The 12271-nt window shown below is 45.4% G+C and overlaps 1 protein-coding gene across 1 annotated transcript in view; it reads left to right on the top strand.

Moving 5' to 3' along the window:
• The first annotated feature begins 607 nt into the window (after positions 1 to 607).
• The window catches only part of LOC126238458 (uncharacterized), a 62027-nt gene continuing 50363 nt past the window's right edge, over positions 608 to 12271 (top strand). Inside the window, exons 1-2 of the mRNA XM_049947792.1 lie at positions 608 to 649; positions 8078 to 8172. Coding sequence (XP_049803749.1) covers positions 641 to 649; positions 8078 to 8172 — 104 coding nt within the window. The 5' untranslated portion in view covers positions 608 to 640. The remainder of the gene's footprint in view (positions 650 to 8077; positions 8173 to 12271) is intronic.

The raw sequence follows: 12271 nt of genomic DNA, 5'->3' as shown, positions 1-12271 counted from the left end.
GCTGCTGCCCTGGCCAGTACATTCTCCAGATCTGTCATCAATTGAAAACGTCTCGTCAATGGTGGCCGAGCAAGTGGCCGTCACATACGCCAGTCACTACTCTTGATGAACTGTGGTATCGTGTTGAAGCTGCATGGGCAGCTGTACGTGTACACGCCATCCATGCTCTGTTTGACTCAATGCCCAGGCGTATCTAGGCCGTTATTACGGCCAGAGGTGGTTGTTGTGGGTACTGAGTTCTCAGGATCTATCGCCCCAAATTGCGTGAAAATGTAATCACATGTCAGTTCTAGTATAATATATTTTTCTAATGAATACCCGTTTGTCATCTGCATTTCTTCTTGGTGTAGCAATTTTAATGGCCAGTAGTGTATTTAGATTAGTGACATCCTTTAGCTATGAATGTGGCGTTATTTAACCACGGCCGTTGTACGGGCGCGTTGCGTGACGCGGCGTTTGGCCTTTCTCCTCCCCCGGCAGAGAGCAGCATCCGCTACGCAGGAGCACGCGTGCGTAAAAGAACGCAAGACAAGAGGAGGCGGCGTGACGCGTCCCGCGACAGCCGCGGCTATAAGTGGGGGCCCACGTCCTGCAGCCGAGCACTCACTCACCGCACCACGGCACCTCAGGACGGCGAGACATGGCACAGGTGAGTCACACAGCTCGCGCGGACTTACCAGTACGGCAGTGATAACGAATTTCAAGGATCCACCTCCTTGCTAAAACACAATTTATATTTATTCCATTTTTGACCTTTGATGTAATCGCAACACCAAAAAATAATTAATGTAATATGTGGTGTCACCGCCATACGCCACACTTGCTAGGTGGTAGCCTTTAAATCGGCCGCGGTCCTTTAGTGTATACGTCGGACCCGCGTGTCGCCACTATCAGTAATTGCAGACCGAGCGCCGCCACACGGCAGATCTAGTCTAGAGACTCCCTAGCACTCGCCCCAGTTGTACAGCCGACTTTGCTAGCGATGGTTCACTGACTACAGACGCTCTCATTAGCAGAGACGACAGTTTAGCATAGCCTTCAGCTACGTCATTTGCTACGACCTAGCAAGGCGCCATATTCAGTAACTATGAATGTCTTCTGAACAGATAATATTGTGAATCATGTACCGTCAAGAGCGACGTTCATCATTCATGGATTAAAGTTAAATATCGAACTAATTACGTCCGCTTTGTGAATTCTAATTCCTTGGCATGTTCCAGACCTCACGTCAGTATAGTCCTTCCCTCCTCACGACTGCCTGCGTGAGCTAAAACGCGTGGATTTCGGCCTCCTCTACTAACACGTTGTTGGCTCTTCTGCCAACACAACATAATGAAATTTGGGGAATAATTTGTCTAACAAGGGAACCTCCCCATCGCACCCCCCTCAGATTTAGTTATAAGTTGGCACAGTGGATAGGCCTTGAAAAACTTAACACATATCAATCGAGGAAACAAGAAGAAGTTGTGTGGAACTATGAAAAAAATAAGCAAAATATACAAACTGAGTAGTCCATGCGGAAGTTAGGCAACATCAAGGAGAACGTGAGCTCAGGAGCGCCGTGGTCCCGTGGTTAGCGTGAGCAGCTGCGGAACGAAAGCTCCTTGATTCAAGCCTTCCCTCGAGTGAAGAGTTTAATTTATTTTATTTTATTTATGATTATCACATCCACAAGAACACCTAAATCGGAAACGTAGAAGAATCTTTTTACCCATTCGCCAAGTGTACAAGTTAGGTGGGTCGACAACATATTCCTGTCATGTGACGCACATGCCATCACCAGTGTCGTATAGAATATATCAGACGCGTTTTCCTGTGGAGGAATCGGTTGACCTATGACCTTGCGATCAAATGTTTTCGGTTCCCATTGGAGAGGCACGTCCTTTCGTCTACTAATCGCACGGTTTTGCGATGCGGTCACAAAACACAGACACTAAACTTATTACAGTGAACGGATACGCCCACGAACGAACGGACCGATCATAACTTTGCGAAAATAAAGAAAGTAAACGTTTAACTCGAGGGAAGACTTGAACCAAGGACCTCCCGTTCCGCAGCTGCTCACGCCAACCACGGGACCACGGCGTTCCTCACCTCTTATTATCCTTGATGTTGCCTATCTTGCGCATGGACTACTCAGTTTGTATATTTTACTTATTTTTTTCATAGTTCCTGTTTTCTCGATTTATATGTGTTCAGATTTCAAGGCCTATCTAGTGTGCTAACTTACAACTAAATCTGAGGGGAGTGCGATGGTGAGGTTACCTCGTAAGTAACACATTTAAATCATTTACATTGCAAGATCACAGGTTAATATGAGCGTGAGATGAGCCACTGCAATTGTGAAATGCTGATACATTAATAACAGATGTAGCCGCCAGGATGTTGAATGCAAACGTGCATGCATTGTGTTGTGCAGTTGTCGTATGTTAGTTTGTGGGACGGCGTTACGTGCTTGTTGCACTTATTGGTCAATCCAGGGACCGTTAATGCTGTTTTTGGATGACGCTGCAGTTGTCGTCCGACGACTGGAGACAAATCTGGTGGTGGAGCACGCTAAGGCAACATGTCGACGATCCGTAGGGTATGTTGCTTTACAAGAGCGGCGTGTGGGCGAGAGTTACTTTGTTTGAAAACGTCCTCTGGAATGCTGTTCATCAATGGCTGCACAACAGGCCGAATCACCAGAGTGACGTACAAATTCGGAGTCAAGGTGCATGGGATAACCATGAGAGTTCTGCTGCTGTCATAGAAAATCAAACCCCAGATCATAAAACAAGGTGTAGGTCCATTGTGTCTAACACGCAGACTGGTTGGGTACTGAAACTTCCTGGTGGATTAAAACTGTGTGCCGGACCGAGACTCGAACTCGGGACCTTTGCCTTTCGCGGGCAAGTGCTGTACCAACTGAGCTAGCGAAGCACGACTCACGCCCCGTCCTCATAGCTTTGCTTCTGCCAGTAAAGTTGCCTATAAGATGAGCGACTATGAGCCGCAGACATTATTCAAACCAGTTTCTTTTGAGCAGTGAATATTTTTTGTCTAAGTGTTGAGTTACCCCAAAATATTATTCTGTGTGACAGCAAAGAGTGAAAGTATGCAAAGTATGTTATCTTGCTAATTTCTATATCCTCAAAATTAGCAATTATTCTGATTGCAAAAGTTGCTGAGCCTAGTCACATTAGGAGATCCAAAATATGAATTTTCCAATCAAGATTTTCATCTATATGTACACCCAAAAACTTAGTATGCTCTACTCTGGCTTGCGACTTCTGTTGATGTGTCATATTTACTCAAGGAACTGTACTCCTTGCAGAAGAAAATTGGATGTAATGTGTTTCTTCAAAGTTCGGAGCAAGCCCATTCGCAGAAAACCAACCAATAACTTTTCCAAAGACATTATTTGTATCATTTTGTATTGGAGTTTCTTTTACTGGATTAATAATGATGCTTGTATCATCAGCAAACCAGTGTCAGTTTAGCTCCTTGTTTAAGATAAGAAGGGAGATCATTCACATATATCAAGAACAGAAGGGGACCCATGATCGAACCCTGTTTGACGCCTAACGTAATATCAACCCAATCAGATGAAATGTACTGTGGAGTGCGAATATGAATATGAATGGTGAGCTCCATGTGGTTCCCAAGCCGTGCAGCGACCGTAAACCATAAAATTACCAAATATGCAGCAACCAGTCGCAAAATCATCTTTTATTTATTCGCTTTTGGAAATCGATTTCAACTGATTAACAGCCATCATCGGTACTTTAACCTGTATGTCCAGTGAGTAGTAATACTGTCTTAAACAGAGGTCAAACATAAAGGCAATAAAAGTGAATAAATAAAACATGATTTTGCGACTGGTTGCTGCATATTTGGTAATTTTATGTATATGAATATGTTGACATCTGAATTTTGTTGTTGTTTAGATTAATTATTGTGGCCGTACTTTTCCTTTTGTTACATTATATGTAACCTATGGCTGTCAAATGAAATGAGTCACAAGTCTGCATCAATACGAGATGTCATCTGCAACACAGATATGTCTATACTCCATTTTTTCCTAGAATATAACCTCAAAACTATGTTGTTGTTGTTGTAATGTTCAGTTCGAAGATTGGGTTGATGCAGCTCTTCACGCTAGTCTGTCCTGTACAAGCCTCTTCATCTCTCGCCGGCCGCGGTGGTCTCGCGGTTCTAGGCGCGCAGTCCGGAACCGTGCGACTGCTACGGTCGCAGGTTCGAATCCTGCCTCGGGCATGGATGTTTGTGATGTCCTTAGGTTAGTTAGGTTTAACTAGTTCTAAGTTCTAGGGGACTTATGACCACAGCAGTTGAGTCCCATAGTGCTCAGAGCCATTTGAACCATTTTTCTTCATCTCTCAATAACTACCGAAGCTCACATCCAGTTTAGCCTGCTTCAGGCCTAGATATCCCTCCACAATTCTCACTTCCCATACTTCCCTCCTTTATCAAACTGACCATACCTTGATATCTCAGGGTGCGCCCTATGGACCCATCGCTTCTTTTAGTCAAGCTGTGACATAATTTTTTTTTCCTCAATTCGATTCAGTACCTCCTAATTAGTTGTTAAATCTGCCCGTCCAGTCTTCAGAAATCTTCTGTAACACAACATTTCAAAAACTTCTATTGTCTTCATATCTAAACTGCTAATCGACCACGGTTCATTTCTGTTCAAGACTACGCTCCAGACAAATACTTTCAGAGAAGACTTCCTAATAATGTAAGGTAAATTATATACTGATGTAAGAAATCTGACGTATGCTCCATTTTACACTTACCAATGTTCCAGTTAATATATTCCGAACTGTACTTGATTTGTATTTGGCTGCTAAATGAATTGTTATTGTTAATCTTCTATATAAAGTTACCTGCGACCGTCAGAAAAAAAAGATTAGTTTTTGTTATGGAACACTGTCTAGTATGCTGTGCTATTTTTGACAGAGTTGTGGATTTGTAACAGCATTTACTTACGTTTTCTCGTGCTGACTGGCGAATTGCGGTTGATTTCTCTCTGTGTGGCTCACTCGCACTCTCACTACATATCTACAAATAAGCTATTGGCAGTCATCTGTTTCGCCGTTTTGTTTACGACCGTCGCCAGTGTAGTTCACTTGTCTCTTGACAGCTAAACGATGCAAGGTCCAAGTGCCGATTGTGAATGTTGAAGGCGCCTTTTGACAACGTTCCAGCTTGGAATCTACACCACTAGATCGAGAAACACGTGTTTTGTCTAACTGGAAAATCAATACCTTAATAATGTAATGATCACTCGCTTCCTTCTTCACCCCGATCATTATCACGTCCTGAATAGCACGCACCTACGAAACATTAATTCATTAATGTTCTCTGTACGTTTCATACACTTGACGGAGGCAGTCCACTATAGTCAGCTCCGCGCTTTAAAAAATCGAATCCCGTGGCCATTTCGAATCTGTATAAACGTTTTACAGGAAAATACCTGAAACTGTTATAATGTTGTGCGGGACGGCATATTAATCCTTTTACAAGAGGGGACCTCTGACAGGAAATGCATTCTTTGAGCCCTGCGGGGCGTCAAAATTTGAGAACGATTCTTTCAAATTTTCTTTCGCTTTTTTTGTCGTACCATAGTTGGTTATGCAGTCCAGTAGCCATCGGTATAAGATGGACGCATTGAGAGTGTCTAATAGCCATCCTGCGCCTGATTTGCATGTTTCCATAGACCACTGTTCTCATTATAATTTGGTAGTTGTATTCTGTACCAGTTCAGTGATCTTACAGGCATCAGCAAGACATGCACTATTGCATTTTTTTGTTTGTCCTCTTTATCAGGTGCCATCGATGGTGGCCTGTATGCCCAAATACCGGTCTTACAATTAACTGTTTTTCATGCAGCTCACCGTGTACAGCAATACGTCTTTTAACAAACACTTAGAAGCTGCGGGCCACCGAGCACACAAGATTTTCAAACAGGTGGTTCTCCATACGGCAGTGAGACCACTAGAGGACCGAACATGATGCAGGATAGGGGTCTGCCCTGCCACAACGAATATACAGGGTGATTCAAAAAGAATACCACAACTTTAAAAATGTGTATTTAATGAAAGAAACATAATATAACCTTCTGTTATACATCATTACAAAGAGTATTTAAAAAGGTTTTTTTTCACTCAAAAACAAGTTCAGAGATGTTCAATATGGCCCCCTCCAGACACACGAGCAATATCAACCCGATACTCCAACTCGTTCCACACTCTCTGTAGCATATCAGACGTAACAGTTTGGATAGCTGCTGTTATTTCTCGTTTCAAATCATCAATGGTGGCTGGGAGAGGTGGCCGAAACACCATATCCTTAACATACCCCCATAAGAAAAAATCGCAGGGGGTAAGATCAAGGCTTCTTGGAGGCCAGTGATGAAGTGCTCTGTCACGGGCTGCCTGGCGACCGATCCATCGCCTCGGGTAGTTGACGTTCAGGTAGTTACGGACAGATAAGTGCCAATGTGGTGGCGCTCCATCCTGCTGAAATATGAATTGTTGTGCTTCTTGTTCGAGCTGAGGGAACAGCCAATTCTCTAACATCTCCAGATACTGTAGTCCAGTTACAGTAGCACCTTCGAAGAAAAAGGGACCAAAAACTTTATTGGCTGAAATGGCACAGAAAACGTTCACCTTAGGCGAGTCACGTTCATACTGAGTTGTTTCCCGAGGATTCTCAGTGCCCCATATACAGACATTGTGACGGTTGACTTTCCCGTTAGTGTGGAAAGCTGCTTCATCACTAAACACAATCTTTGAAACGAAAGATTCATCTGTTTCCATTTGAGCAAGGATAAAATCACAGAAATCGATTCTTTTAATCTTATCAGCTGCAGACAGTGCTTGAACCAATTTCAGACGATAAGGTTTCATAACTAACCTTTTTCGTAGGACTCTCCATACAGTTGATTGTGGAATTTGCAGCTCTCTGCTAGCTCTGCGAATCGACTTTCCTGGGCTGCGAACAAATGCTTGCTGGATACGTGCTACATTTTCATCACTCGTTCTCGGCCGTCCAGAACTTTTCCCTTTGAACAAACACCCATTCTCTGTAAACTGTTTACACCAACGTTTAATACACCACCTATAGGAGGTTTAACACCATACTTCGTTCGAAATGCACGCTGAACAACTGTCGTCGATTCACTTCTGCCGTACTCAATAACACAAAAAGCTTTCTGTTGAGCGGTCGCCATCTTAGCATCAACTGACGCTGACGCCTAGTCAACAGCGCCTCAAGCGAACAAATGTACAACTAAATGAAACTTTATAGCTCACTTAATTCGCCGACAGATAGTGCTTAGCTCTGCCTTTTGTCGTTGCAGAGTTTTAAATTCCTAAAGTTGTGGTATTCTTTTTGAATGACCCTGTATACCAATTGAAATGAATCACTGACAAGTAGGTAGAGCTAATGGGAATTAAATCAATGCATACGCAAAAGATATGAAATGATGACAATAAAATAATGATAATAAAACCTTACTGCCAATGTAATGAATATTTCGTGATAGGCGGAAGCAATGATAATGAATGCTGAATCCGGCCTGGAGGAGTGCGTTAAGGCGACTGGTCATGAAACGAGGGTTCAAGTCCTGGTCATTAGCCACAACAAATTCATTTCCAGCATCTGCTTACAACTGGACTAGCGGCTTATTAGACGTCACTTGATTGTTGTGATGCTCACAATCCTCAGATTGTGAGCGTGCTTGCATAGTTCAAACTGCCTGATTGTCAAAGAATCTTCATACTAGACCGACAGAAACTTGTATTTCGACCCGACTATTCGTTGCATCAATTAGTGCGAAACCTTTTAAATCTGCTTGTATACGCTCGCGGCAAACCTGAACGAAGTCTGAGATGAGCCTACATTTCATTCAGCTGCAAGTTCTGCGCGATCACTTACAGACTGCTACGTACATAGTTTCATTGGGATTTTCGAAAGTTTGACGTTCTCCAAGCTCCCAGAACTCTCGAACTTAGCTGCGAATGATATTAAAGACTGATATGCCCGGTGTGCTTGCGTTTTTTTGCAGAATAAGGCGTTCGCCTCGGTGGCATTAACGGCCATTGTGCTGGCGCTTCTTACTCAGGGAAGCAGCGCAGGGCCCAAGAAGTACGACTCCCACAGGTAAGTCTGCAAATCAAGCAAGCTGGTTTTTTATAACAATAAGTTCTGACATGAAATCACTTTTAATCGCAGATTAATAGCATACCCGTGTAAAACATTCATCCAAACCGTATACGAGGGAGAAGAACTGTTACACTGCATAGCAGAATTACAGAAAGAGGTGGACGTGGAATGTACAGGAGGAAACGTTGTTTAACGTCCATTCGACAGTAAGGTCATTAGAGACAGAGAACAAGCGCGGATTTCGAAAGGCCGTGCCCTTTTCAAAGGAACTGTGGTGTGCGTACTGGAAGACCTTCAGTACACACCCCATCAGATTATTTGACTTGTCGCTCTAACGAAGCAGGCGAGTGTCAGCAATATGTCTCGTGGTCTTATCGTGGCGTGTTTATCTTCTGCCGTTAGGTCAGACAATAGAAATGCCACTTGCACGCTTAGAGTAGCAGATTGATGGTGACCAACTTTAAACAGAACTTTATTAATTTTCACACACATTTATTATAATAATAACAAGCATAAAAATTACTTAACTTGGTTCTGGGTGCTATTTACAATTGACAATCTGAAGTTCCTTTGGTGTTGGTACGTTAATCTTAGTCTCACATATATGTCTGATACTTGACAAAAGTGTCTATACATTTATCTTCATGGCTATGTACAGGAATATGGTAATCTTATTAGGCGCAGACTGGAACTTGACAATAGACTGGTACAGACAAATGTAGAACTCGTACAAACTGGTACAGACTAATGCTGACTGACTAATCGGAGGTCTGTACAGTCGTTATAATACCTGGCGCATTCATGTATCACTGCGCGAGTGTGATCCGAGAGGAGAAAATGTTCTACGTAAGCAGCAATCTCATTGGCTGCGTTACACGTTAATACGCGGATTGGCGGAAGCAGAATTTGGTCCGTCTCTATAGCAGCGCCATCTCGTAGTGCGGAGACGGACGAGCGCTGCGCCTGCGCTGTTGTGCTTAGCGGGGCGCGCTCTAGTGGGAAAGTTGTGTACGTGCTGACTACGCGGAACTATGTACACAACAGGAACCGTCCCGGCATTTTGCTGGAGTGATTTAGGAATATCACAGAACACTTAATTCTGCATGGCCGGACAGGAATTTGAAACGTCGTCCTCCCAAATGCGAATCCAGCGTGCTAACCACTGGGCCAATTTGCTTCGTTGGAATGTTTATATGATCTACAGCGGTCTCTAAAATGTGACATGACACTGAAATACGTAAGCTCAAACGAAGAGGTATCGATAAAACACTACCGAAATTACTAAATCTGAAACATATTTAAGGTTAACAGGCACTAGAAAATTTAGGCCTGGAATTCAAATTGCGGGGAGGACGTCACGCTGTTGAAGCAAGCATAGGCGGATAATGGCGAGCACTGAGGTGCGGTTGGTTAATATGGGATTGATGTAACTACAAAGCACATTTGGGAATTTACGTTGGAAAAGTCAAACCTTCGATAGTAAAAGTGTTGAAGTGCAAAGGTAGAGGAGTGACGACAAGTATCTAAAATAATTTAAGTGAGAAGTCATGTCGGTAAGGAGAACTAGCAGCACGTCTAAATGCAACAATGGCCAGCTACGAGTTGTCAACCATTCTGGTGAAGGAATGGAACGGCCTGCCACAATAACTCCTTACCAACCTCGTACCCTGCTTGGCAACAGGTTGCAGAGCATTCACTGAGATGACAAAAGTCATGAGATACCTCCTAATATCGTGTCGGACCTCCTTTTGGCCGATTTAGTGGAGCTACTGGACGTGGCATGAACTCAACAACTCGTTGGAAGTCCGCTATTGAAACATCAAGCCGTGCTGCCCCTATAGCTGTCCATAATTGCGAAACTGTTGCCTGTCCAGGATGTTGTGCACGAACTGACCTCTGGATTATGTCCCACAAATGTTCCATGGAATTCACGTTGGGCGATCTGAGTGGCCAAATTCATTCGCACCAATTGCTCAGAAAGATATTCAAACCAATCGCGAACTATTTTGACCCGGTGACATAACAACGTTGTTAGGGAAAATACACTCCTGGAAATGGAAAAAAGAACACATTGACACCGGTGTGTCAGACCCACCATACTTGCTCCGGACACTGCGAGAGGGCTGTACAAGCAATGATCACATGCGCGGCACAGCGGACACACCAGGAACCGCGGTGTTGGCCGTCGAATGGCGCTAGCTGCGCAGCATTTGTGCACCGCCGCCGTCAGTGTCAGCCAGTTTGCCGTGGCATACGGAGCTCCATCGCAGTCTTTAACACTGGTAGCATGCCGCGACAGCGTGGACGTGAACCGTATGTGCAGTTGACGGACTTTGAGCGAGGGCGTATAGTGGGCATGCGGGAGGCCGGGTGGGCGTACCGCCGAATTGCTCAACACGTGGGGCGTGAGGTCTCCACAGTACATCGATGTTGTCGCCAGTGGTCGGCGGAAGGTGCACGTGCCCGTCGACCTGGGACCGGACCGCAGCGACGCACGGATGCACGCCAAGACCGTAGGATCCTACGCAGTGCCGTAGGGGACCGCACCGCCACTTCCCAGCAAATTAGGGACACTGTTGCTCCTGGGGTATCGGCGAGGACCATTCGCAACCGTCTCCATGAAGCTGGGCTACGGTCCCGCACACCGTTAGGCCGTCTTCCGCTCACGCCCCAACATCGTGCAGCCCGCCTCCAGTGGTGTCGCGACAGGCGTGAATGGAGGGACGAATGGAGACGTGTCGTCTTCAGCGATGAGAGTCGCTTCTGCCTTGGTGCCAATGATGGTCGTATGCGTGTTTGGCGCCGTGCAGGTGAGCGCCACAATCAGGACTGCATACGACCGAGGCACACAGGGCCAACACCCGGCATCATGGTGTGGGGAGCGATCTCCTACACTGGCCGTACACCACTGGTGATCGTCGAGGGGACACTGAATAGTGCACGGTACATCCAAACTGTCATCGAACCCATCGTTCTACCATTCCTAGACCGGCAAGGGAACTTGCTGTTCCAACAGGACAATGCACGTCCGCATGTATCCCGTGCCACCCAACGTGCTCTAGAAGGTGTAAGTCAACTACCCTGGCCAGCAAGATCTCCGGATCTGTCCCCCATTGAGCATGTTTGGGACTGGATGAAGCGTCGTCTCGCGCGGTCTGCACGTCCAGCACGAACGCTGGTCCAACTGAGGCGCCAGGTGGAAATGGCATGGCAAGCCGTTCCACAGGACTACATCCAGCATCTCTACGATCGTCTCCATGGGAGAATAGCAGCCTGCATTGCTGCGAAAGGTGGATATACACTGTACTAGTGCCGACATTGTGCATGCTCTGTTGCCTGTGTCTATGTGCCTGTGGTTCTGTCAGTGTGATCATGTGATGTATCTGACCCCAGGAATGTGTCAATAAAGTTTCCCCTTCCTGGGACAATGAATTCACGGTGTTCTTATTTCAATTTCCAGGAGTGTACAATCAATTGATGGCTGGAATTGGTCTCCAGGTAACCGAACATAACCATTTCCAGTCAGTGATTGCTTCAGTTGGACCAGAGGAGGCAGTCCATTTCATGTGAACACAGTCCACACCATTATGGAGCAACCAGCAGCTTGCCTAGTGCCTTGTTGACAACTTGGGGATCCATGACTTTTTGGGGTCTGCGCCACGCTCGAAGCCTACCATCAGCTCTTACCAACTGAAATCGGGACTTATCCGATCCGACTACGGTTTTCCAGTCCTCTAGGGTCCGATTAATATGGTTACGAGCCAGAAGCAGTGTCGTGCTGTTAGCGAAGGCACTCGCGTCGGTCGTCTGGTGCCAGAGCCCATTGACGCCAAATTCTGCCTCGCTGACCTAACGGGTACGTTCGTTGTGCGTCACACGTTGATTTCTGCGGTTATTTCACACAGTGTTACTTGTCTGTTAGCACTGACAACTCTGCGAAAACGCCGCTGCTCTCAGTCGTTAAGTGAACGCCGTCGGCCACTGTGTTGTCCGTGGTGAGAGGTAATGCCTGAAGTCTGGTATTCTCGGCAGACGTCTGACACTGTGGATTTCGGAGTATTGCATTCCGTAATGATTTCAGAAATGGAATGTCCCA

This window comes from Schistocerca nitens, chromosome 1 (genome assembly GCF_023898315.1).
Source record: "Schistocerca nitens isolate TAMUIC-IGC-003100 chromosome 1, iqSchNite1.1, whole genome shotgun sequence".
NCBI classification, from domain to species: Eukaryota; Metazoa; Arthropoda; class Insecta; order Orthoptera; family Acrididae; genus Schistocerca; species Schistocerca nitens.
This window is presented reverse-complemented; position numbering and strand designations above follow the sequence as displayed.